Source organism: Emys orbicularis, chromosome 2 (assembly GCF_028017835.1).
Source record: "Emys orbicularis isolate rEmyOrb1 chromosome 2, rEmyOrb1.hap1, whole genome shotgun sequence".
Lineage (NCBI taxonomy): Eukaryota > Metazoa > Chordata > Testudines > Emydidae > Emys > Emys orbicularis.
This window is the reverse complement of record NC_088684.1, coordinates 299,942,490-299,968,608: the sequence shown is the minus strand read 5'-3', so window position 1 is coordinate 299,968,608 and position 26,119 is coordinate 299,942,490. Positions and strand designations below refer to the sequence as shown.

General features: G+C 62.9%; 1 protein-coding gene across 1 annotated transcript in view; it reads right to left on the bottom strand.

Annotated features, from left to right (window-relative positions):
- Positions 1-8,987: 8,987 nt before the first annotated feature.
- AGAP3 (ArfGAP with GTPase domain, ankyrin repeat and PH domain 3) overlaps positions 8,988-26,119 on the bottom strand; it is a 213,330-nt gene continuing 196,198 nt past the window's right edge. The window contains exons 14-18 of the mRNA XM_065399673.1: positions 12,334-12,488; positions 11,681-11,771; positions 11,137-11,359; positions 9,802-10,057; positions 8,988-9,206 (exon numbers count right to left, since the gene is read on the bottom strand). Coding sequence (XP_065255745.1) covers positions 8,988-9,206; positions 9,802-10,057; positions 11,137-11,359; positions 11,681-11,771; positions 12,334-12,488 — 944 coding nt within the window. The remainder of the gene's footprint in view (positions 9,207-9,801; positions 10,058-11,136; positions 11,360-11,680; positions 11,772-12,333; positions 12,489-26,119) is intronic.

Sequence of the window (26,119 nt, the reverse complement as noted above, 5' to 3'; positions counted from 1 at the left end):
CCCTTTAGTGTATCAGGCCCCCCCCATTAGGGTCACACTCTCTCACTCCCTCAGCTTCACTGCCTCCTGGGACCCACCCTCGGAGCCTTCAGCCCACCTGCTTCACACCGTGAGCTCCCCTCAGGGCGTCCTGGAGCTAGACGCCTGCGGGAGGCTGCACCCCCAGAGGGAGTCCTGCACCCCCAGTTCCTGACTGCAGTGACGCTCGGCCAGCGTGGGAGAGCCGGGGGTCAGTGGGCTTCTGGACCCAGCGCAGACAGTCTGTAGTTACCACAGAGAACAGAAAGTTACAGCCAAGTCCAGCAGGGTCGGTCCAGAGCCCAGCTCTCCCAGACCCCTCCCTAGGCCCAGGCCAGGCGCTTCTGGTTCCAGCAGCCCCCACTTAACACCCACCAGCCCCTCCTCAGCCCTTTGTCCTTGTTCCCCATGAACATGGTCACCTGCCTCCTCGTTAGCCCTTGTCCTCCCGCTGGTCACACCTGGCTGGCCTCCTGCGGAGGGGCCGGGCCATGGGTGCCAAACGTCCGGGCAATTGGAGTGGACCTTGTTTTCGGGGACGTTCCATGGGCCTGGGGCCCAGACCCCAGATAGCCAGGCATCCGTCACACCCGAATCTCTAGGGCTCTGCAAAGAGCAAACAACCCTGCCCCCTCGCCGAGTTAACCATGCAGCCTGAAGGGAAAACTGAGGCGCACACCATATTCATACAAAGCGTGTCCCATCCATGGCTTGTTCTCGCTCCCCACACAGGCTCTGGGCTCTCCTGGGCCCCACCCCAAGGCGCTGAGGACAGATGGGAAGGAAGGTCTCAGGGCTGGTGAGTCTGGAATGGGCACAGGGGCTCTGAGGGTGCTGGGCTCGGTCGGGCGAGATGGTCAGGCAAGGGCTGGGGCTGGGCCACAGAGGGTCGAGGGCTAGAATGGGGCAGGGAGAGGGCTGGGGTGAGCTGGGAAGGGAGGGTATATGACTGGTGGGATGGGGCTATGGCCAGAAGAGTATGGGGCTGCTGGGCAGGGCAGGAGCATATAGGGCTGGGGCCGGTCGGGTTAAGTATGGGGCCAGGCTGGGGATGATGTATGAGGTCGGGCCAGGGATGATGTATGGGCCCAGGGCTGGGCTGGGTGGGCATGGGGCTGGGCCAGGGATGATGTATGGTCCCAGGGCTGGGCTGGGTGGGCATGGGGCCCGGCCGGGGATGATGTATGGGCCCAGGGCTGGGCCGGGTGGGCATGGGGCTGGGCCAGGGATGATGTATGGTCCCAGGGCTGGGCTGGGTGGGCATGGGGCCTGGCCAAGGATGATGTATGGGCCCAGGGCCGGGTTGGGTGGGCATGGGGCTGGGCCGGGGATGATGTATGGGCCCAGGGCTGAGCTGGGTGGGCACGGGGCCGGGCCGGGGATGATGTATGGGCCCAGGGCTGGGCTGGGTGGGCATGGGGCCGGGCCGTGGATGATGTATGGGCCCAGGGCTGGGCTGGGTGGGCATGGGGCCGGGCCAGGGATGATCATAGAATCATAGAATCATAGAATATCAGGGTTGGAAGGGACCTCAGGAGGTATCTAGTCCAACCCCCTGCTCAAAGCAGGACAATTCCCAACTAAATCATCCCAGCCAGGGCTTTGTCAAGCCGGGCCTTAAAAACCTCCAAGGAAGGAGACTCCACCACCTCCCTAGGTAACCCATTCCAGTGCTTCACCACCCTCCTAGTGAAATAGTGTTTCCTAATATCCAACCTAGACCTCCCCCACTGCAACTTGAGACCATTGCTCCTTGTTCTGTCATCTGCCACCACTGAGAACAGCCGAGCTCCATCCTCTTTGGAACCCCCCTTCAGGTAGTTGAAGGTTGCTATCAAATCCCCCCTCATTGTTCTCTTCTGGAGACTAAACAATCCCAGTTCCCTCAGCCTCTCCTCATAAGTCATGCGCTCCAGACCCCTAATCATTTTTGTTGCCCTCCGCTGGACTCTTTCCAATTTTTCCACATCCTTCTTGTAGTGTGGGGCCCAAAACTGGACACAGTACTCAAGATGAGGCCTCACCAATGTCGAATAAAGGGGAACGATCATGTCCCTCGATCTGCTGGCAATGCCCCTACTTATACAGCCCAAAATGCCGTTAGCCTTCTTGGCAACAAGGGCACACTGTTGACTCATATCCAGCTTCTCGTCCACTGTGACCCCTAGGTCCTTTTCTGCAGAACTGCTACCTAGCCATTCGGTCCCTAGTCTGTAGCTGTGCATGGGATTCTTCCGTCCTAAGTGCAGGACTCTGCACTTGTCCTTGTTGAACCTCATCAGGTTTCTTTTGGCCCAATCCTCTAATTTGTCTAGGTCCCTCTGTATCCGATCCCTACCCTCTAATGTATCTACCACGCCTCCTAGTTTAGTGTCATCGGCAAAGTTGCTGAGAGTGCAGTCCACACCATCCTCCAGATCATTAATAAAGATATTGAACAAAACCGGCCCCAGGACCGACCCTTGGGGCACTCCGCTTGAAACCGGCTGCCAACTAGACATGGAGCCGTTGATCACTACCCGTTGAGCCCGACGATCTAGCCAGCTTTCTATCCACCTTATAGTCCATTCATCCAGCCCATACTTCTTTAACTTGGCAGCAAGAATACTGTGGGAGACCGTATCAAAAGCTTTGCTAAAGTCAAGGAATAACACATCCACTGCTTTCCCAGGGATGTATGGGCCCAGGGCTGGGCCGGGATGATGTATGGGCCCAGGGCTGGTCTCGGTGGGCATGGGGCCGGGCCGGGGATGATGTATGGGCAGATGTATCAGATCGCACAAGATAAACAAGCAGGGAATTTCATCAGCGCCCATCATGGCTTTAATTTGGCTGCCTAATGAGTCAGATCCAGCCGCGCAGATAAAAGTTGTCAGAGCCGCAGCCCTAATGAATTTCTTGCCACTTGTAATCAAGGCAGCTTGTCGGAGGGGGATGATTAATGGGTCCCCAGAGGAGCTGCCGTCCCTTCACTGCCATTCGCACTAATACAGCCGCCAAGAACTTCGCCGAACCGGGCGCAGCGCCGGCCTGGGGCTTGAGGAAGAGCATGGGCCTCGTTGGGGTCCAGGCTGGGGTGGGGGGGCATGAAGGGCTGAGGGGGCAGGCTTGAAGTGGGGCAGCGGGAGAGGAGGAGTGGAGGGGAGGAGAGCAGGGACAGGAGTGGGGGGGAGGAATGGGGTGGGGAGGAGGCAGGAGGGGAGGGACAGGGATAAGATGGGGGGGGAGGGAGGGGGCAATAGGGGAGAGAGGGGTGGGGAGGAAGGAAGGGGCTGGAGGATGGGGTGGGGCAGGAGGGGAGGGGGGAGGGAGGGGTGTGGCAGGAAAAAAAATAACCCCAACTATACATACAATATGATGGGGGCTACTTTAGCAACAACTAATCAGGAAAAAGATCTTGGAGTCATCGTGGATAGTTCTCTGAAGACGTCCACGCAGTGTGCAGCGGCGGTCAAAAAAGCAAACAGGATGTTAGGAATCATTTAAAAAGGGATAGAGAATAAGACAGAGAATATCTTATTGCCCTTGTATAAATCCATGGTACGCCCACATCTTGAATACTGCGTACAGATGTGGTCTCCTCATCTCAAAAAAGATATACTGGCATTAGAAAAAGTTCAGAGAAGGGCAACTAAAATGATTAGGGGTTTGGAATGGGTCCCATATGAGGAGATATTAGAGGCTAGGACTTTTCAGCTTGGAAAAGAGGAGACTAAGGAGGATATGATAAGAAGTCTATAAAATCATGAGTGGTGTGGAGAAAGTGAATAAGGAAAAGTTATTTACTTGTTCCCATAATACAAGAACTAGGGGCCACAAAATGAAATTAATGGGCAGCAGGTTTAAAACAAATAAAAGGAAGTTCTTCTTCACACAGTGCACAGTCAACCTGTGGAACTCCTTGCCTGAGGAGGTTGTGAAGGCTAGGACTATAACAGGGTTTAAAAGAGAACTGGATAAATTCATGGAGGTTACGTCCATTAATGGCTATTAGCCAGGATGGGTAAGGAATGGTGTCCCTAGCCTCTGTCGGTCAGAGGATGCAGATGGATGGCAGGAGAGAGATCACTTGATCATTGCCTGTTAGGTTCACTCCCTCTGGGGCACCAGGCATTGGCCACTGTCGGCAGACAGGATACTGGGCTGGATGGGCCTTTGGTCTGACCCGGTACGGCCGTTCTTATGTTCTTAAGGGACGGGCAGGGATAGGAATAAGATGGAGGGGAGGAGGCAGGGCTGGCTCCAGGCACCAGCTGAGCAAGCTGGTGCTTGGGGCAGCAGATTCTACGGGGTGGCATTCTGCCCAATCCTAGGGTGGCACGGCCGCTTTTTTATTTTTTTGTTCGCCGCTCCAGCCGCCTTGTAGGGGATGGTGGCGCAGAGGAGGGGAGCGCCCTGCTGGGAGCGGGCTGCGCACTCCGTCTGCCCCAGCCGGTGCCAGGTCTGCAGCAAGCCCAGCAGGGCAGCCCGCGTCCTTCCCTCCCCGCCAACCGGAGCGGTGCGGAGCCCTCCCGGCAGGCGGTGCGGCGGTCGGGGCCACGTGGCAAGCGCCCGGCTGAAGCCCTGGCCGCCCCCCTTCTCTCTCCCCCCCCGCTCCCTCCCCCTCCCCCCGCTAGCCAGGGCACTTCTGCAGCGCAGGGAGTCCCCCTGCACCCGCGCTCCGGCCGCCCCGCAGGTTGTTTTTTTTTTGCTTTGCTGCTCCGGCTGCCCCGATTTTTTTGTTTGTTTTTTGTTTGGGGCAGCAAAAAAGCCAGAGCCGGCCCTGGCAGGAGGGGAGGGACTGGGGCAGGGATACGAGTGGGGAGAAGGGGCGGGGCGAGTGCTGGCCATCGGGGGAGGGATAGCCCTGACCTGGGTGTAGACGCTGCCCCGTTCCAATGCCCCCAACGAGTGGTGCTTGGTAGGGGCAGGGGGTGCCTGCCCTTCCCCAGGAGCTGCCTCCCCTCCTTTGTCCCAGCTGTCCCTGCCGGCCGTCGCCCAGCCTGTCCGCGTGGCCGGGCAGCCACAGCTGGGAGCCCAGGCCTGAGGCAGACTGTCCCCCTGCGTGCCAGGGTGGGCCTGTGAGGGCAGCCCAGGCTGGGGGCCTGGGGACCTGCTCAGATGCAGTTGGTTTCTGCCTCGTCCCGACAGCCCCAGCGCGGCTCCCAGGCCCTCCGGCAGGACAGCCTGGGACCCGCTGGCGTGTGGGGTCGGCCGCTCAGCCCAAGCCCTGGGGATGAGCCTGTGAGGGCACTGGCTGCTCGGGGCGTAAGCCAGGCCCAGGGGCCCAAGCTGGGCATCGTGCTGAGAGCCGACAGGCCGGGCCTGCGTGGCCCCTCCCGGAGCGGCGCTGGCACCGTACCCCAGGTCTGTGGTGATACTGACCTGGCCACCCGGAACGGGAACCGCCCAGCACCACGCTGGCTCCAGCCGTCCCTTGCAGGGCATCTCCAAAGCCCCGAGGTACAGGGCCTGCCAGGACCAGTACGGCCCCCTTCTCCTCGGGGGCCTGAGGAGAGCGTGGGGAGGCGGTGAGCCACCAGCTCCCAGCTCCTGCCAGGCCTCCAGTGCGCAGCAGAGGGGTCCCACCATCGGCAGCCTGGGCCGAGCTCCCCCTGCCTGTCCCCGACCCACCGAGCTGCTCTGGGCTAACGCTGGCAGTGCCCAGGCGCTGGTGGCAGCAGATCCACTGGGGCCGCTCAGCCGCTTCCTCAGCGCCCAAAGGGGACGGGCCCCAAGCCTCCGGCGCTGACCTGGGAGGGCCTGGAGGCTAATGGCTGTGAGGGGCTCACATGCTGTGCGGCTGGCTCAGCCCCACATACGTTCCCTCACCCCATCAGTGCTCCATCTCCCTAGCACCTTGGGCGGCCACATCTCCCCTGCGTGGCCCCTTGCGTCCTCACTAGCACCCGGGCACCGTGGGCACCGTGCCCTGCCCGGGGAAGGGGCAGGCTCCTGCTGCAGCTGTGTGGTACGTGCCGCAGGCATGCCCGGGGCGGGGGGCCTGCACCGACGCTGCCCTCAATGGCTCCCAGTCTCGGAGGCAGAAACGGGGGCGCAGGCCGGCCTCCTGGAGCCTCAGCTAGAGTTTACAGTTTGGGTTACAGCTTATGGGCGAGTCTGAAGGCCAAACCCACGGGTCTCACTTCCCCTCTTGCTCCGGGAGCTCCTCACCTGGTGTCAGCGTGGTGACGGGTGTGCAAGCAAGGGCAGCCAGAGGACATGCCGTGGGATCCCAGATTGGAGAGGTGCCGGCTGGGCACTGCCATGCCAGGGGGCACTGCAAGGGCCGGGCCATGACTGGTTCAGCCCGTTAGCTGGGCAGTGAGAGGCCCCGTGCTCCGATCGCCAGCACTGGCTGCCCAGCTGCAGTAGCCGACAGGTTACATTAGTGCTAGCAGCCCAGAAGGGCGATCCTCCCGCCTCAGCCCAACACATCTGCCTCGTCGCTCTGGGGCCACCGTCTCCTACCCTCCCTGGGCAAAGTAAGGCCCAGCTGTGAGGCCCCCACCTCCCAAAGTGACCCCGTGAGCCCCCTGCCTGCCACCTAGAGCCCTTGGACGGGCTTACGGCTGGCTAGCAGCGCCCCCATTTGCTCCTATTCCCCTCCTGCCGGGTTGTGCCTTGCTCCCCCAATCACAGGGCTGGGTTTAGCTCCCCCGCCCCCGTTACCCAGGGTCCCGACTGGCTGCTGAGGGCCGCACCCGGCACTTCCAGAGTCTAGGGGGTGCTTGACGGCCTCTGGTAACGACCATTCCCGTCGCTCTGCTCGTCCGTTCCCAGTTCAGGGTGTTTGAATCCCCTGGGTTTGCTGGCTCCCTTGGAGATGGTGCATCCCGCTGGCCCAGCCCCAGCTCCTCGTGCCCGGGTGTTTGCCTGTTCCTGGGCTGTGCAATCAGCCCACAGCCCTGCCTGTGCAGTGGGGGGGCTCATGGCATTCGCAAAAGGCCCCTTAGCGCCTGCTCACCGCACCTACACCTGGCGCGCCCCTGTGCCAGGCCTCCCGGCTGCACCCTTCCATGCCCAGCGCGATGGACAAGCCCAGGCCGCAGCACTTGGGGGCCCGGTGCCGCTGCTGGCCAGGCCCCGAGCCCATCAGGCCAGTGGGGGCAGCGGCTCCCTGGGCTGCAGGCCGGGCTGAATGTCCAGGGGGGGTGGCACAGAGAGGCTGGTCTGGCAGGAGGAAGGAGCTTTATTGGCCATTATCTCCTGGGCTGCAGTTCACACACACAGGGCAAAGAAACAGTATTTACAGCGCGTCCATATAAATATTTCCAATGTACATTTTATACATGCGCGGCGGAGCTGCCCCAGAAGCGGTGTCCCAAGCCTGAGGGCCCAGCACGTGGTGCAGGCTTGGGCCAGGCCGCCAGAGAACCCGTCTCCCCTCCCCAGGCTCAGCCGGAGGCCAGCCCCCTAGCAGGGCAGCAGGAGCTGGGCACGGAGCCGTGGGGAAGGCCAGGGAGTCTCCAGGGGAACAGACACAGCCAGGAGGGTCCCAGAGCAGGCCAGTCCCTCTCCTCTCCTGCTTGCAAGCGAGGGGCTGCGGATGCCCAGGAGGGCGATTCCTTTGCAGTTGCAGGCAGAGGAAGCAGCAAGGCCGCAGCATGGAGCTGGGCTCCGTCCTACGGTGATGCCAGCCAGCATGCACGCAGCCCCCCGAGCCTGGCACCCGTGGGGGGGGGCCAGCATGCACGCAGCCCCCCGAGCCTGGCACCCGTGGGGGGGGGCAGCATGCACGCAGCCCCCCGAGCCTGGCACCCGTGGGGGGGGGGGCAGAGGAGGGTGCACAGGAACTGCCTCCATGTACGGACGGGGTGGGGGCGGGGGCACACAAGGACTGTCTGTATGGGGCTCTCTGTACCGGGGGGTGGGGGCAGACAGGAACTCTCTCTGTACCGGGTGAGGAGCGCAGGGGTGCACAGGGACTGTCTCTCTGTACCGGGGGAGGAGCGCAGGGGTGCACAGGGACTGTCTCTCTGTACCGGGGGAGGAGCGCAGGGGTGCACAGGAAATGTCTCTCTGTACCGGGGGGGGGGGGGGGGGGGCACACAGGGACTGTCTCTCTGTACCGGGGGAGGGGCACACAGGGACTGTCTCTCTGTACCGGGGGAGGGGCACACAGGAAATGTCTGTGTGTGTGGGGGGGTGGGGGGGGGGAGAGACGGACACACACACAGGAAATGTCTCTCTGTACGGGGGGGGGCCACACAGGGACTGTCTCTATGTATAAGGTGGGGGGGGCACACAGGGACTGTGTCTCTGTACCGGGGGGGATGGGCGGGGGGACAATGTCTCTCTGTACCGGGGGGGGGGGGCACACAGGGACTGTCTCTATGTACAGGGTGGGGGGGGCACACAGGGACTGTGTCTCTGTACCGGGGGGGGGGGGGGCACACAGGAAATGTCTCTCTGTACCGGGGGGGGGGGGGGGCACACAGGGACTGTCTCTCTGTACCGGGGTGGGGGGGGGGACAATGTCTCTCTGTACCGGGGGGGGGGGCACACAGGGACTGTCTCTATGTACAGGGTGGGGGGGGCACACAGGGACTGTCTCTCTGTACCGGGGGGGGGCACACAGGAAATGTCTCTCTGTACCGGGTGGGGGGGCACACACAGGGACTGTCTCTCTGTACCGGGGAGGACGGACGGGACGGACACACACACAGGGACTGTCTCTCTGTACCGGGGGGGGGCACACAGGGACTGTCTCTCTGTACCGGGCGGGGGGGTGCATAGGAACTGCCTCCCCATACAGGGTGGGGATGCAAGGCAGGGGAGCCCCTTCTCCTGCGAGGGCAGCTCTGCGCGTGGAACAATTCAGCTGGGGTGTCGTCGGCCACAGGGTGCACTGTGCCAGGCCCAGTGCTCCTGTGAGATCCCCGGCAAGGCAGGGAGAGCGGGTCCCCGCACCAGCAGCAGTATCTGGTGGGGCCGGGAGCCCCCCACGGTCTCGCAGCTCCGAGTGGGAGGCCAGCCCGGCAGGGTGGCTAGAGGACACTGGGGCTGGAGCCCAGCTCGGCCGGGGACGCCGAGCAGGAGTTGTTGGTGTTGCGGCGGGGCAGGCTGGGGGTCAGCGTGCTGACGGAGCTGTCGCTAGGGCATCCATGCTGCAGGAGGATGTCGACGCACTCCTGGCTGCCAGCTCGCCGGGCGTAGGCCAGGGGCGTTAGGCCACGGGCGTCCCGGCTCTTCACGTCCACCCCATACTGCGCAGGGAGAGAACACACCAGGGGCAGCCGGTCAGTGCCAGGCAGCACCGGGCGGCTGCCAACGGGACAGCCACGCAACGCGAGTGGGGGCAGGTCAGGAAGGGGAGCCCCACGTGGGGTTTCAGGAAATCGTGGGAGTTGTGGGACTTAGAAAGGGCCTGGTGCAGGAGATCAACAATGGGAGGGGGCAGAAAGGCGGTGCTGGGGGATCAGCGAGGGGCCGGGGGTCAGGAGCTGGGAAAGGGGGTTCAGCAAGGGGTGGGGGTCAGGATCCAGGAACCGGGATTAGCGAGGGGTGTGGGGACAAAAGCTGGGAACTGGGGTCAGCAGGGGGCTGGGTGTGAGGAGCTGGGGGACCAGAGCTCAGCGAGGGGCGGGGGGGGATCGGAGCAGGGAACCGGGCTCAGCGAGGGGCGGGGGACCGGAGCCGGGAACCGGGGTCAGCGAGGGGACCGTAGCCGTGAACCGGGGTCAGCGAGGGGCGGGGGACCGGAGCTGGGAGCCGGGGTCAGCGAGGGGACTGGAGCCGGGAACCGGGCTCAGCAAGGGGACCGGAGCTGGGAACCGGGGTTAGCGAGGGATTTCTCCTCACCCATATGAGCAGCTGCGTGAAGACAACATTGGCCATGGCGCTGGAGAGGTGCAGCGCCGTGCGCCCGTCCCCGTCCCCGTACGTTTCATTCACCTCCTCCTTGGTGCCGTGGGCCAGCAGTGTCACCACCAGGCGCACGTCGTCCTCCACTACGGCCCGCAGCAGCTGCTGCCCCAGGGGCACGTCTGAGTGCGGCAGTGCAGCCAGGAACAGCTTCTGCTCATACTTGGCCCGGATCCAGCGCTCCTTCTCCTCCCTGCAGGGAGGGACCCCTCACCGGGGCACCAGTGTCACGGGGCACCACATGGCAGGGGCGGCTTGTGCCCCACCCCACCCCGGCACTTGTGCCCCTTACACTGTGCAGCACCCCTCGTGCCCCAAGTGCAGACCTCTGTCCCTCATGCCCTTCACGCCCCCACGCTTGTGCACCATGTGCAACCCCCAGCTCTTGTGCCCCTCACATACACTCCCCAGAATTCGTGCTCCACATGCACCTCCCTGGCTCTTGGCCCCATGTGCACCCCCACCTTGGCACTCGTGCCCCGTGCACTCCCTCTCCCCAATTCTCATGCCCAATGTGCCTCCCAGCTCTCGTGCCCCACGCGCCCCCCAGCTCTCGTGCCCGTGCCCCCAGCTCTCGTGCCCAGTGCCCCTCCCCGCTCGGCACTCCCGCCCCGTCTGTGCACATGCACCCTGCTGTTCTCATGCCCCTCCTGCTGGCGCGGGCCCCGGAGCGTCTCCATCGCGCTGGGCCGCGGCCCACGGCAGGGAAAGGTTAGCTGCTGCGTGGAGCTGCCCAGTGCCACAGGGGGCGGCGTTATCGCGGCTGCCGTCGCGCCTGGTGCAGACAAAGGCAGAGCCGCCGGCCGGGCCCGCCTGGGGCCGCCGGGCCCGGCAGATCGATGCGCGCCGTGTGCCCCGCTATCTGCTCTCATTCTATCCATCTGCATCTGGCAGGCGGCGATCAATACCCCGCGCGGAGCATGCTCACTGCCGCTGCCCCCTGACCCGCGCCGAGCCGCTGATAAGGCGCAGAATGGGCTCTTGTCTGGGTGGCGGATGAGTGACAGGAGAGACGCTCCGATAGGGACAGACAAGGCCTGAAAGGGACGCACCCCTGAGACCCACAGGCAGGCGCCGGCAAGCTGTCACCGTTAACCCCTTCCACTCCGCAGCCAGCTGGCACTGGGGCAGCCACAGCACCTGCCAGCCGGATTCACCCGCCCCCGGGGGCCAACAGGGCTTCCCAGCTGCAGACCCCCGGGGCTGCCTCCCAGTGCTCCCATCTGCCCACGGGCCACCCCTGACCCTGGGCTCCCCACTGCAGCGCCTCACCTGCTGTTCTCGGGGCCCGGCTTCTGGTAGCCCTCCACCGCCCCTTCCCAGACAGCGTTGGCCAGCGCGTTGCCGATGGCCGTCATGACCATGATGAGCTCGCCAGGCCAGTCGTCCAGGTCCAGGGAGCGCACCCGGGACAGGTGGGTGCCCAGGTTACGGTGGATCCCAGAGCACTCGATGCACATGAGGGAGCCCAGGTTCAGACTCGCCCAGTCAGGGTCTGGAGGGTGGAAGGCGAGCGTGCGGGGTGTTAGCGGAGGCCCCAGGAACCCACAAGCCCGTCCACCAGCCCTGCCGGGACCCACAAGCCCGTCCTCCACCCCCAGGGGCACTAGCCTAGCCGGGACCCACATGTCCCCCCCAAACCTGCAGAGTCACCAGCCCCACAGGGATCCAGGGACCCACATTTTTTGTCTCCCTTGGGCAGTAAGATTCCATGGGGAAGTGAGGCCCCTGGGGCAGGGTGGGAGGCCCTGTGGGGCGCAAACCCCCCTTCCCTGGGCAGGGCGGGAGGGCCCCATCCTCAGGCAGCGTCACTCACTGGGCGCGTCGCAGTCCACGCAGAAGCTGTTCCCACGTGCAGTGCGGACCGTCTGCAGGGCCAGTGCGTCGCTCTGGCTGCCCAGCCGAGCCTGGAACAGGAAGGGCAAACCCCCAAGTTGTTAGGGGCTGGCTGTCCCCCGGGCCTGTCTCCACTCACCATTGTCCTCAAGACCAGCCGCCGGGCAGCTGCCAGGGCCGCGCTCCGATGGGCAGACAGCACTGGGGGCTGGGGGGCTGTCCCCGGCCAAAGCAGGGCACGGGGGGCAGGAGAGTGCCTGGGTGAGTGATGCCAGCCCAGGCAGGGTTGGGGGTCCAGGGGGGCAGGCACCAGCCTGGTGGTGTGGAGGGTACACAGGAAGTGGCCTAGGCAGGACCGCAGTGGGGCACACACTTACCAGGGTGGGGATGCAGTGGGGCTGGCATTGAGCCAGGTGGGGCAGGAGCCAACCCAGGCAGGGTGAGGCTGGGGTGCATGGGGGCAGGCACCAGCCTGGGTGGGGTGGGCCTGGCCTGCGTAGGGGCGAGTGGAGCAGGCGCTGACGGGGGGGCCTAGGCAAGGAGGGACCGTGGTGGGGCAGGGGTCAGCCCACGCAGGGCAGGGTGGGGCACAGTGGGACGACTGTCAGCCTGGGCACGGAGGGGGTCCCTCACCTTGTTCTTGCTGCTCTCACAGCCCTGGAGGCTGGCCAAGATCTGGCTCTCGATGGCCTGGACCCACAGCTCCCGCTCCTCGGACGTCGAGGCCTCAAAAAGCCAGGTCTGGCCCGTCAGCGACACGATGATGAACTCGAACGACTCGTCTTGTTCTGGAACAGAAGGGAGGGGTCACTGCGCCGGCCCGGGGGGGTGATGGGGTCACTGCGCCGGCTGGCGGGGGGGGAGGGGGGAGGAGAGAAATGATACTGCACCAGCCCGGGGCTGTGTGTGTGATGGGGTCACTGTGCCGGCCCATGTTCTCTTAGGAGATCGGCATCCAGATCTGCCCGTCACGGCGACTCAGCCGGGGGGGGGGGCAGTGCTGACCCAAAGGGGCTGCCGGGGGGTGGGGGTGGGAGAGCAGTAACCCCTCTGAGCCAGGGGCTCCCCAGGGCATGCCATGGGCAAGGGGGGCTACTCTGCCAGAAGCTGGGCGACAGGGGATGGATCAGGTGATGATTCCCTGTTCTGTTCATTCCCTCTGGGGCACCTGGTTGGTCTGACCCAGTATGGCCATTCTTATGTACTCAGGGACGGTGAGTGTGTGGAGGGCGGGAGGGGGCCCTGCTGAAGGTCTCCCTGGTGTGTGTGTGTGGGGGGGGGGGGGGCTCTGCTCAGGGTCTCCCTGGTGGGTGTGTGGAGGGGTGGGGGAGGGGGCCCCTGCTGAGGGACTCCTTGGTGCTGGGGTGGGGGTTTCTCCGCAGGGCCCCCCCCGGGATGGGGGTTTCTCCGCTCGCACCCTGAGTTCACACGGGGTACGTGTCCCATCTCTGCACCCGGACGCCAGCGTTCGCCGGTTATTGCCCAACTTGAGCAGTTAGTGCAGCAAACGACTGAACGACGCAGGGCCCGAATGGAATGACTAATAAACGTTATGTCACAGCACACGCTTCAGCTCATAGCAAAATGATTTGTAATTACCTAATTAGCGTTATGCAAATAACACCCTCATCTCCATAATGTGCCTTCCCAGTTCTCTATTAAAAGCAGGGAGCCAACTGCGCAGCTCCGGAGCCAGTGGGCAGGTTGAGGGGCTGGGCCTGGAGCGGGCCAGGGCTCTGCTAGCCCCGGGTCTGGAAGTGATGGGGCTCCCTGGCCTTCGCTCTGCTCTGTCCTCGGCCCCCGGCCCTGTGAGCTGCAGGCCAGAGCAGGCTCTCCCAAAGGGCAAATGGGACACTTCAGCTGTGCAGAACACCCCCAGAGAAAGAGGGGGGCCGGCCGCCACTCCCGCTCAACTTTTGCATTGCTGGTGAGGCTCACAACCCCTCCTCGCAGCCTGGGAGAGAGGGGTCCAGCCAGGGCACCAGCAGCAACGGCAGGTCCCCACCACCGCCGTTCTACACACATCCAAGGCAGAGAACCGCAAAGCAGCAACCAGCTCCAGCCTGCGACGGTCTCCCAAGCAGCCCTCAGCCACAGCCCGGGGGAGAAGGCAGCCATGGCGGGGGCTGGGGAGCACGGCTCTCCATCCACGGGGCTCCCACGAGCTCAGAAACTCTGCCAGCCGCTGTGATGCCTCTCAGACCAATCAGCAGTGCCGAGCCACCGCAGTGCAGTGGGAGGGTAAATGCAGGAGGGTGACGGGCACCCCCCCTGGGTGACGGGCATCCCCCCCGGGCCGGCGGGAGGGTAAACCCAGGGCTCTGCACCTCTCCAGGGGCAGGACAACGGCACAGGACAACGGCTGGTCTTGGCGAGGGCGGGGAGGCTGCTTCTGGGTACTGACCGGCCACCATCCCAGCTGGTCCTGCCCTGGGGCCTACTGGGAGTTACGGGCTGGGAGGGTGGAGGAGCTTGTCCATCTGGTAAGCTGCACCATTGCAAAAGCCGCAGCGGAGATGAGGCCTGACAAGCGTGCCATATGGGGCCAGCTCCATATAGATTTCCTAAGTCAGTTAGGATGTGACTTTTTACTGGTAGAGTTAGACCAGGCCAAGGCCAAGTGTGGCCGCAGTGAAACTGAGATACAGGGGTCTCAGACCTGGACAGCTTACCACTGTCCCTCACACCGCCGAGCCCTTCGTACTGGGGTAGCTACATCTACACATGGGCCTCACACCCGGACAGCTTACCCCCGTCCCTCACACACCGCCAAGCCCTTCGTTCTGGGGTAGCTACATCCACACATGGGCCTCACACCCCGACAGCTTACCCTTGTCCTCACACATGGCCGAACCCTTCGTACTGGGGTAGCTACATCCACACAGGGGCCTCACACCCGGACAGCTTACCCCCGTCCCTCACACCGCTGAGCCCTTCGTACTGGGGTAGCTACATCCACACAGGGGCCTCACACCCGGACAGCTTACCCCCGTCCCTCACACCGCTGAGCCCTTCGTACTGGGGTAGCTACATCCACACAGGGGCCTCACACCCGGACAGCTTACCCCCGTCCCTCATACCGCCGAGCCCTTCGTACTGGGATAGCTACAGCCACACATGGGCCTCACACCCGGACAGCTTACCCCCCGTCCCTCACACAGCCGAGCCCCCTGCTCCGAGCCCTTTGCACTGGGGTAGCTACACCCACAGCCGAGGTGTAAGTCAGAGGGCTAGCACTCGTATGTGTAAGCAAGGCCTAGGAGCCGCCTGTCCTAGCCCAGGGCTCCTTGGGAGGAACCCTCTCCTGCCTCGCATGCTGTCCCCCCGGGGGGCACTATTGCTACCCCTCGGAGCATGGCCATGGGCATTTCCCTCCAGATCTGGGTTCCTGCCTGACCCATCCCAGCATCCTGGCCGGGCAGGGGCCTGCTTTGCTCTATTGGCACAGCCCACTTTTGTGAGAGACTCGAATCCAAGAGGAACAGAATTTAGGTGTTAGGCTCCGGGCCAGTGCTCAGGCTCCTGGGGCTCGGAACACCCCCACCCCGCTCAGCTGAGAACAGTTACTGGAGGGGACTGAACTGCCCTGCTTGGTGCCAGCTCACTGCCAGGGCCCCATGCTCCAAGTCTGCCCCCTCCCAGGGGAATGCCCGTGTGCTGACCCCATGGGGACAGCTTGGCTCCTGACCCATAGCCCCCTGTTCTCCTCACCCTGGGCTCCGCACTGCCAGTGCCCCCATGCCTGACCTACAGCCCCCCTGCAATCCCCACCCTGGGCTCCGCACTGCCGGTGCCTCCATGCCTGACCTACAGCCCCCCTGTTCTCCCCACCCTGGGCTCCACACTGCCAGTGCCCCCATGCCTGACCCACAGCCCCCCTGTCCTCCCCACCCTGGGCTCCGCACTGCCAGTGCCCCCATGCCTGACCCACAGCCCCCCTGTCCTCCCCACCCTGGGCTCCACACTGCCAGTGCCCCCATGCCTGACCCACAGCCCCCCTGTCCTCCCCACCCTGGGCTCCACACTGCCAGTGCCCCCATGCCTGACCCACAGCCCCCCTGTCATCCCCACCCTGGGCTCCGCGCTGCCGGTGCCCCCATGCCTGACCCACAGCCCCTCTGTCCTCCCCACCCTGGGCTCCACACTGCCAGTGCCCCCATGCCTGACCTACAGCCCCCCTGCAATCCCCACCCTGGGCTCCGCACTGCCAGTGCCCCCATGCCTGGCCCACAGCCCCCCTGCAATCCCCACCCTGGGCTCCGCACTGCCGGCGATCCCCAATCCTGACCCACAGCCCCCCCTGCAATCCCCACCCTGGGCTCCGCACTGCCGGTGCCTCCATGCCTGGCCCACAGCCCCCCTGCAATCCCCACCCTGGGGTCTGCGCTGCCGGCGATCCCCAATCCTGACCCACAGCCCCCCTGCAATCCCCACCCTGGGCTCCGCGCTGCCGGTGCCTCCATGCCTGACCCACAGCCCCCCTGTTCTTCCTGCCCTGGGCTCCCACCCCAGCTCTACTGGTGCCCCTCAATCCTGAACCACCATATCCCATCTGGATCAGGAGTGGGGCAGCGAGCTCCGGAGAGGGGGCTCTACCAGCTGGCTAGGGGTGGGGCAGCGAGCCCCGGGGAGGGGGCTCTCCTAGCTGGCTGGGGGTGGGACAGCGAGCCCCAGGGAGGGGGCTCTCCTAGCTGGCTGGGGGTGGGGCAGCGAGCCCCGGGGAGGGGGCTCTCCTAGCTGGCTAGGGGTGGGGCAGCGAGCCCCAGGGAGGGGGCTCTCCTAGCTGGATGGGGGTGGGGCAGGGGGCTCCCCTAGCTGGCTGGGGCAGAGGCTGTCCCAGGGACCAGCCCCTCACACAGGCTGGGACAACCTGAGAGCAGGACTAGTGGGAGTGTATTACGCCAGCTCCATTAGAATTAGTGGGCAGTGGAAATGAACAAGGCAATTCTCTGCCTCTTGATGAGGTTTTGATGAGGTTTTGAAGACTGAGCGCTGTGCAGAGCTGCCGAGCAGAGCGTGGCGGGACCTGCCGTTGTTAATGTGCGTTAACCCCCTGACCCCATCTCCAATGCCGCCCAGCAACAAGTCCTCCAGCTGAGAGTGAAATTAGCAAGGGCACGGGATGGGCGCGCACGGCACACACAATTAACACGCATGCCACCGAGTCTAGCACAGCTCCCTGGGAGTCCCTGTGGTAAGCCCCACAGCCCCATGGAGCCAGCCCTGGGGAAGGGAAGCACCCACAACACCAAGTAGTCAGCACGGGGGTAGAGGGACCCAGCCCCCCCAGCCAGGCAGCGCAGACTTCCCTTCCTTTGGTGGGATAGCCCAGCTCCCAGAGCGTCCTGGGGCTGGGGAGAGGAGGCAGCAGGAGGATGGATCGAGCTCATCTGGCAGCAACAGGAGCTCTTGGGGCTCCCAGCCCTCCAAGGGGGCACGGGAAGGAAGGGACGGCTCTGGGCTGGGGGTGACAGAAGGAGCGGGATTGGGCTCGTTCCCAATGGGGAGCTGCCTGGGCCTGACTGACTGCACTGACCCCAGAGCCCAGGGCCTTGCCCTCCGCGGTGCGAGAGCACAACCCCGGAGAGCTCTCCCTCCGCCCGGGCATGCCCGCAAGCACGGAGTACAGCTGGGGGCTCCCTGGCACTGGCCAGGGCAAGCTACGCTGAAGCAGCTGTGGGCATGAGAACACAGTGCCCCCTCCCCCGGAGCAGAGGGCACTGCGCTGGGGCCAGTGTGCACAGGCGCAAGGGAGTGCTGAGCACCCTCTCTTCTGGACTGCGGGGGCAGGACCCTGCAGCATGCAGGACACAACCACCTCTCGGCATGCAGGGTGGCAACCCGCAGAGCAAGCTGGCACTCCCCACAGCACGCTGGGCATAGGGCCCCTGGGGGCAAGGAGTGGCATCCCCCACAGCACGCTGGGCATAGGGCCTTTGGGGGCACAGGGTGGCATCCCCCACAGCACACTGGGCATAGGGCCCCTGGGGGCATGAGGTGGCATCCCCCCACAGCACGCTGGGCATAAGGCCCTGGGGGCGTAGGCTGGCATCCCCCACAGCACGCTGGGCATAGGGCCCTGGGGGCAAGGAGTGGCATCCCCCACAGCATGCTGGGCATAGGGCCCCTGGGGGCATGGGGTGGCATCCCCCACAGCACGCTGGGCATAGGGCCCTGGGGGTGTGAGGTGGCATCCCCCACAGCACGCTGGGCATAGGGCCCTGGGGGCACAGGGTGGCATCCCCCACAGCATGCTGGGCATAGGGCCCTGGGGGCACAGGGTGGCATCCCCCACAGCGTGCTGGGCATAGGGCCCTGGGGGCACAGGGTGGCATCCCCCACAGCACGCTGGGCATAGGGCCCCTGGGGGCACAGGGTGGCATCCCCCACAGCACGCTGGGCATAGGGCCCCTGGGGGCACAGGGTGGCATCCCCCACAGCAACAAACCTAGCAAGGGAGCAGAGCCTCCAGCAGAATAAGGAACCGGAGCTTCACACCCAGAATCAAGTGCTGCGTCTTGGAACAGAATCCACTTCTGAGATGCCGCTGCCCTCGCCCCCTGGGCCGACACCCCCAGTGCCTCACTCCTCCCCTCCTCCTTCAGGACCCTCCCCGAATTCACCCGTCCCTCACTCCGCCTTGCCCTGGGGGAAGGGGCCAGGGCCTAATGGTGCAGAGGGAAGGAGAGGAAGTGCTGCTGGGTCATGGCTGGCAGCAGGGGAAGCGGCCCCTGCTCAGACAGTATCACTCTTGCCCAGCTGGGGCCGAGCTGCAGCCTGCCTCTCGCCCCAGGCCCGGCAGCAGGGGCAGACGTGGCTGGGGCTGGAAGGAGCCGCGGGGTGCCTGTTTGCAAGCTACCAGTGTATCATTGTATCGTGATGAGGTGTTTGGGATATCAACAAATTAGCAGGCGTCCGGGAAGAGAAGGATGCAGGCGCCATTCGTAAATGTCAGCTCGCTGCCTCCTCATTTTGCAGCTCATTAAACCCAATATTCTAACCTGTATTAGTACAACGGGAACAGGCCCCTCCGCCGAGACAAGCCTCTGGGAGAACCACAGCAGCAGGCATGGACGCGGAGATTCCCCTGCGCTTCCCGCCGCCCCGGGCCCAGAAGGACCAACAGCGCCCTCCCCTGCCAGCTAGCATGTCCCCACCAGCCAGCCCAAGGACCCAGTCAGCTCTGGCCTCGGGAGGGACCCGATGAGGGTGGGTGTGCAGGGGGGTCAGACCGAGGGGCACCCAGTGAGGGGCCCTGGGGTATGCACAGGGATGGTGGGGTCAGACCGAGAGGCACCCAGTGGGGCGGGGGCCGTGTGCACAGGGATGTTGGGGTCAGACCGAGGGGCACCCAGTGGGGGGCCGTGGGGTGTGCACAGGGATGGTGGGGTCAGACCGAGGGGCACCCAGTGGGGGGGGGGTGTGCACAGGGATGGTGGGGTCAGACCGAGGGGCACCCAGTAGGGGGGCGGGGTGTGTGCACAGGGATGGTGGGGTCAGACCGAGGGGCACCCAGTGGGGGGGGGGGGCGGGGGGTGTGCACAGGGATGGTAGGGTCAGACCGAGGGTCACACAGTGATGGGCCGTGGGGTGTGCACAGGGATGGTGGGGTCAGACCGAGGGTCACACAGTGATGGGCCATGGGGTGTGCACAGGGATGGTGGGGTCAGACCGAGGGTCACACAGTAGGGGGGGCGGGGTGTGTGCACAGGGATGGTAGGGTCAGACCGAGGGTCACACAGTGATGGGCCGTGGGGTGTGCACAGGGATGGTGGGGTCAGACTGAGGGGCACCCAGTGGGGGGGGGTGTGCACAGGGATGGTGGGGTCAGACCGAGGGGCACCCAGTGGGGGGGTGTGTGCACAGGGATGGTGGGGTCAGACCGAGGGTCACACAGTGATGGACCGTGGGGTGTGCACAGGGATGGTGGGGTCAGACCGAGGGTCACACAGTGCTGGGCCGTGGGGTGTGCACAGGGATGGTGAGGTCAGACTGAGGGGCACCCAGTGGGGGGGGGTGTGCACAGGGATGGTGGGGTCAGACCGAGGGTCACACAGTGATGGGCCGTGGGGTGTGCACAGGGATGGTGGGGTCAGACCGAGGGGCACCCAGTGGGGGGGGGGGTGTGCACAGGGATGGTGGGGTCAGACCGAGGGGCACCCAGTGGGGGGGGTGTGCACAGGGATGGTGGGGTCAGACCGAGGGGCACCCAGTGGGGGGGGGTGTGTGCACAGGGATGGTGGAGTCAGACCGAGGGGCACCCAGTGGGGGGGGTGGGGTGTGTGCACAGGGATGGTGGGGTCAGACCGAGGGTCACACAGTGATGGGCCGTGGGGTGTGCACAGGGATGGTGGGGTCAGACCGAGGGTCACACAGTGATGGGACGGGGGACATGCACAGGGATGAGGGGGTCATACGGAGAAGCAGACAGTGGGGGGGGGTCAGGTGGGGGGCATATATGGGGACATACAGTGCAGAGGTGCATGCAGGGGTGGGGGGAGTTGTTCTGGGGGCACACATAGTAGTACGGGGGTTTGGCACGTATGGAGCAAGGGGGGGTCATACCAAGGGGCACACAGGGGTGCAGGGCACGTATGGAGCAGGGGGGGTTGTACCAAGGGGTACACAGCAGTGGGGGGTGGGGCACATACTGAGCAGGGGGGTTGTACCAAGGGGTGCATAGGGGTGGGGTACATACAGAGCAGGGAGGGTTGTACCAAGGGGCGCACAGGGGTGGAGTACATACAGAGCAAGGGGGGGTTGTACCAAGGGGCACACAGCAGTGGGGGGTTGGGCACCTACAGAGCAAGGGGGGTTGTACCAAGGGGCACCCTACGGTGGGGGGTGGGGTACATACAGAGCAGGGGGGGTTGTACCAAGGGGCGCACAGGGGTGGGGGGCTGGGGCACGTATGGAGCCAGGGGGGTTGTACCAAGAAGCACACAGGGGTGGGACACGTACAGAGCAGGGGGGGTTGTACCAAGGGGCACACAGCGGTGGGGGGTGGGGTACATACAGTGCAAGTGGGATTGTACCAAGGGGCACACAGTGGTGGGGGGCTGGGGCACGTATGGAGCAAGGGGGGTTGTACCAAGAAGCACACAGGGGTGGGACACGTACAGAGCAGGGGGGGTTGTACCAAGGGGCACACAGCGGTGGGGGGGTGGGGTACATACAGTGCAAGTGGGATTGTACCAAGGGGCACACAGTGGTGGGGGGCTGGGGCACGTATGGAGCAAGGGGGGTTGTACCAAGGGGCGCACAGGGTACATACAGAGCGGGGGGGTTGTACCAAGGGATGCACAGGGGTGGGGTGTGGGGTACATACAGAGCAAGGGGGGTTGTACCAAGGGGCACCCAGCTGTGGGGGGTGGGGTACATTCAGTGCAAGTGGGATTGTACCAAGGGGCACACAGGGGTGGGGGGCTGGGGCATGTATGGAGCAAGGGGGGTTGTACCAAGAAGCACACAGGGGTGGGGCACCTACCGAGCACGGGGGCTGTCCCAAGGGCACACGGGAGAGGCAAGGGGTGAATACGAGGCAGAGGGGGTAGCCACCAGGGGACTGGGGCCGGCCGCCTGCCATCGGAGGAGGGAGCGCGCGAGGACCGCGTTAGGGCTGAAAGGAGGGGCTCCAGGGAAGGGGAGCGTGCGGGTGACGGTGTCTGCGTGGGGCAGGCAGGAGCTGAGCGCTAGCAGCCGTAATCCCCGGCAAACTGGTAAATGCAGCTCAGAGAAGTGTTTCCAGCCAGCGAGATGGGTGCTCCCGACAGCCCCTGACAGTCCGCATTAATCACGCCCGGCGCCCAACACAGCTCTTTACTGGCCATCAATTTCCCCCAGGTTTTCAAACTACAAAACAAAGACAAAAGCGCGTCGTTTTGCCGCCGCTGAGAAGCACATTAAGGGGCTGTCAGCTTCTCGCCATGCACCCTGCATCACTCTTTAAGCACATGAGAAGTTCATTATCCCTGGAGCTCTGGCAGCCATGGGGATGCTGGGCTAGGGAGCGTCGCAAAGGCGCCTGCTGCCAGCACATCCCTCGCCTGCTCGCCAGGGCTCCTCCTGGCTGCCGAGAGCCAAGCCAAAGGGCTGGAGCGGCTGGGGAAGCCTAGGGCGAGAGGCTGGGGCTGCTGGGTAGGGCTCTGAGCTGGCAGTTCCTGGCCTGCTTCTTCCCGCGGAGTTCAGTGCTGGCCCCTCGCAGCCCGACACTGCTCTCCCCACTCTGGAGATGCTCTCTCCCTGGCCAGCACAGCAGGTCTGCGGTTTCCCGATGCTCCTGCTGCACTCGCTCGTTTGGTGATGGACCCTAGCAGCCCGATGGCACGCTTGCCATACTTTTTTGATGCTCCCTAGCAGCCTGACACGCCGCTCTCTTTAACATGCGACCATGTAAAAAAGCAACAGCTCGTTTGATTTATGATACTTCAGAACAACTAAGATTCAATTGCTCTGCACGTCCCCAGCTCTGATTACCTCCTAAATGAGATAAACTGATGGCAATTTATCCCAGACCTCCCCAACTTTCCCAGGATGCTAACCTGAGACTGGCATCAGCACACGGGGCCAGCATGCCTGGCAGGGCCGTGGCTGCAGAGCATGTGCACACACTGCCAGGCAGGGAGAGGGGCCGGATGGGGCAGGGGCCCTGACACTAGGACAGCAGTCATGGACGTCTGCCACTGCCCAGCATGGGAGGGTTGTCTCAGTTCTGGCAAGTGGACTCCAGCCGTCTACATGGGAATATTATTTCCCCTGATGTAAGTGACTTGCTGCAGGCAAAGCCACGGGCACACTGAGTGCCCTGCTTTGCCCTGCAGAACCATGGTGGCAGCTGGGCAGACCTGTCGGAAGCCTCATGCCTGGGCCTGCCTGACAAGCAGCACCCGTGCGGGCAGGCACTAGTGCAGTCTGGGCTGCTGCTGATCCAGGCTGCCTCGGAGAACACAGAGCTGGAATGTGCAACCCCACAGAGCTGGCAAAACACAGCTTTGGGGGGACGCTCCCCCCTCAACCCCTGGCAAACCCTCCCAGCTCCTTAGCATGGGCGAGAGCCAGCCTCAGTCCTTGCTGAGCAAGGCATCTCTGTCCCTGAAGGCCCAGCTCCCCAACCCAGGGGCTCTCTCACTTCCCCAGCGGAAAAACGCTCCCATGGTCACTGTTCCAGGAGGGCCTGGCCATTGAGGGGGAGACCCAGCGCTATGGCTAACAGCAGCGATTCCTGGAGGCTATGACCAGGGCTTACGCCGACCTCTGACTATGAGAGAGGGGGAGGGACCTAATGTGGGGGGGCAAATTAACCCCCATCAGCTCCTGTGGAGTTCTTCCACCTCTTGCTGCAGCACCAGGTGTTGGCCACTGGCCGAGGCTGGGCACTGGGCTAGACAGTGCCTATGCAATGCCTCGGAGAACATCAAATGCCAAATTACCCCCAGCGTGGCCCATCTTGCGTGTGACAGTCCGGCTGTGAGCTCACTGGCTGGGGCCGCCCCACGCAGTGCCGTGTCCAGCGCTCAGTAGTGTGGAAGGGGGCCTGGCGGGGTGCAGGGAGTAACTTCCCGAGGACATCTGAGCCTGGGAGGAGGTTCCTGCCTGTCCCAGCCCAGAGGAGGGCTGAGCTGGGCTCCCCCAGAAGGAGCACATGACTTGGCTGAGGAGGTTTCTGTTGAGTATAGGTGTGACTGAGACATTTCCCAGCCATGCTACCGAAGCTGCTTCAGACCGAGCAGAATGGGGCCTACAACTGTCAGCTACAGGGCTCCTGGCTGGCTACGGCTGGACTGCATTGCCACCCTGGGAGCAAACAGGGCTTCTCCTTAGGAACAGCCCCAAACAGCACAAACAGCCTGGGGCGGGAAAAGGCTTTGTCCCACACAGAGAACACCGCAGCTCCTCCCTGAGCCCTCATTAACGGGCCTGTCTTCCCGAGCCAAGGGGTGAGATTCCAGGGAGACTAATAGAATTAACCCAACTTTTCAGTACTTGGCTTCGCATCCTTATCCTCTTTTTTAACATAGGAAATTGCATTAGTAAAGTAAGTTTTAAAAAAAGCACACGGAGAAAACAAAAATTCCACCACGTGGAACTATACTGACCCCACACGGGTCACCATAGGGTTGGGACCTTTAGATCCACAGCACAGACCTTTGCCACCGCACTAAACTGGGTAACTGGCAGCAGTAGAAAGCTGTTATCCTCTATGGGAACTGGCGCTGCAGGAGGATGAGACGCATGCCAGCGGATTTTGCAACTATTGTTGACAGCAGAGGAATGCTGGGACTCAGAAACCCCGGGTTCAACTCCCGGCTGGCGATGGGAGTGTGGCTAGCGGTTACAGACCATTCTGTCCTGTCTCCCCTAGCAAGTTGGATATTAGGAAAAACTTTTTCACTAGGAGGGTGGTGAAGCACTGGAATGGGTTCCCTAGGGAGGTGGTGGAATCTCCATCCTTAGAGGTTTTTAAGGCCCGGCTTGACAAAGCCCTGGCTGGGATGATTTAGTTGGGGGTTGGTCCTGCTTTGAGCAGGGGGTTGGACTAGATGCCTCTTGAGGTCCCTTCCAACCCTGAGATTCTATGATTCTATGTCCCTTCCATGCCAGCCCATCCCCCTATGCTCCTGCTCCCACAGCCTTACCCTGCCCTCAGTGTCCCAGCCCCTGCACTGCAGCAGCAGGCCGCTGCTCCCCCTCCTCCAGGCGTCTGCAGCCTGGGCATCAGCAGGGTGAGGGCTGAGCGCACAGGACAGGAGTCCCCCTATACTCAGAGCTGGCGCCTGGCACCACAGTGGCCTCTGGTAGCCAGGAGGGGCAGTGACAAATGAAGTTTGGTACATGACATTTCACTGGCAAATGAACTTTAATGGGACAGAGAAATGCACATTGAAGGGGACCATTGTAACTACTCGTACACCTGACGGATTCTGAGTTAACTCTCAACCCAGGAACGGGACCTGGCCTCACTGTAGACAGCTCAGTGGAGTGGAGGCCTCTGCTGTGATCAAACAAGCTACCGAGATGTTCGGTCGCATAAGGAGAGGGGTTAGGGTTAGATTAGATGGATAGATTGACATAAATCAATGGTGCAGCAGCATCCGGATCCCGTGTGCAGCACCATCTCAAAAAGGGTTTGCAGAACTACCGGGGGCTCAGAGAAGGGAGAGGAGATTGATTGAGGGCCTGGAAAAACTCCTCTATGAAGAGAGATTGAAATAACTGGGATTGTTACAGTACAGAGGAGATGAGTAAGAGGGGACATGATAAAGGTCTATAAAATAAAAACTGGTCTAGACAAGGGAGATCGAGAACTTCTCTTCGCCCTGTCTCCTAACACAGGAACAAGGGGACACGCCATGCAATTACGTGGGAAGTTCAAAACTGAGGTGTGATGAAGTGGGACTATTCTTAATGTTTCCTCTGAATACTGTGTGGGTGCCTCAGTTTCCCCAATGCATTTCTTAAGTCTCCAGTGTGCATAAATGGCCGACAATCTGTCTCCTAGCAACAAATGGCCGGGGCCCTTTCCCCTGCAAGGAAATAGCTAAAGGTGAACAAAGAGATCAGGTGACCTCCTGGCCCGGGAAAGAGACAAAGGCCAGAAAGGAGGGGCTGGAGGGGGTTTCAGTTTGGAGCTGGCTGGGGACGGGGAGTGAGGGCAGACGGGGGTGTCTGCCTCGCTGGGCTCCAGAATGGACCCGGCTGAGGGATCCTGTTCTCCGTACCTACAAGCTCTGTTTTAGACCATGTTCCTGTCATCGAATAAACCTGTGTTACTGGCTGGCTGAGAGTCACGTCTGATTGCGAAGTGGGGGTGCAGGACCCTCTGGCTTCCCCAGGACCCTGCCGGGGCGGACTCGCTGTGGGAAGCGCATGGAGGGGCATATGCTGAATGCTCCAAAGTCAGACCCAGGAGGTGAAGCCGTGTGAGCTTCTTGCCCTGAAGACAGTCTGCTCCATAGGAGAGGAGGCTCCCCAAAGTCCTGACTGGCTTTGTGGGGAGAAGTTCCAAAGCATCGCCTGGGGACTCCGTGACATGGGGAAATACTTTTTCACAACAATGCATCCTTAGACAGTGGAACTCCCTGTCCCAGGCAGCTGTTGAGACCAAGACCCTAGCCAGATTCAAAGAGGTACTGGATGTTTAAATGGATATCCAGAATTTCCAGAGTTGTCATAATTAACGCTAACAATTTTGGAAGGGATATTACAGCTCATGCTTCAAGGCTCAGAGATTGCTGTAACTACGAGAGATCAGGCTGAGAGCTCGCGTGGAGGAAAACTTATCCCCATCTGCTACTGTGGGATTCTTATACCTTCCTCGGCAGCACCTGATGCTGCCACTGTCACCGGGTCCTGGGCTAGCTGGACCTCCGCTCTGATCTAGTCTGGCCATCCCTACGTTCCTCAGCCCTGCTGAGGCCTG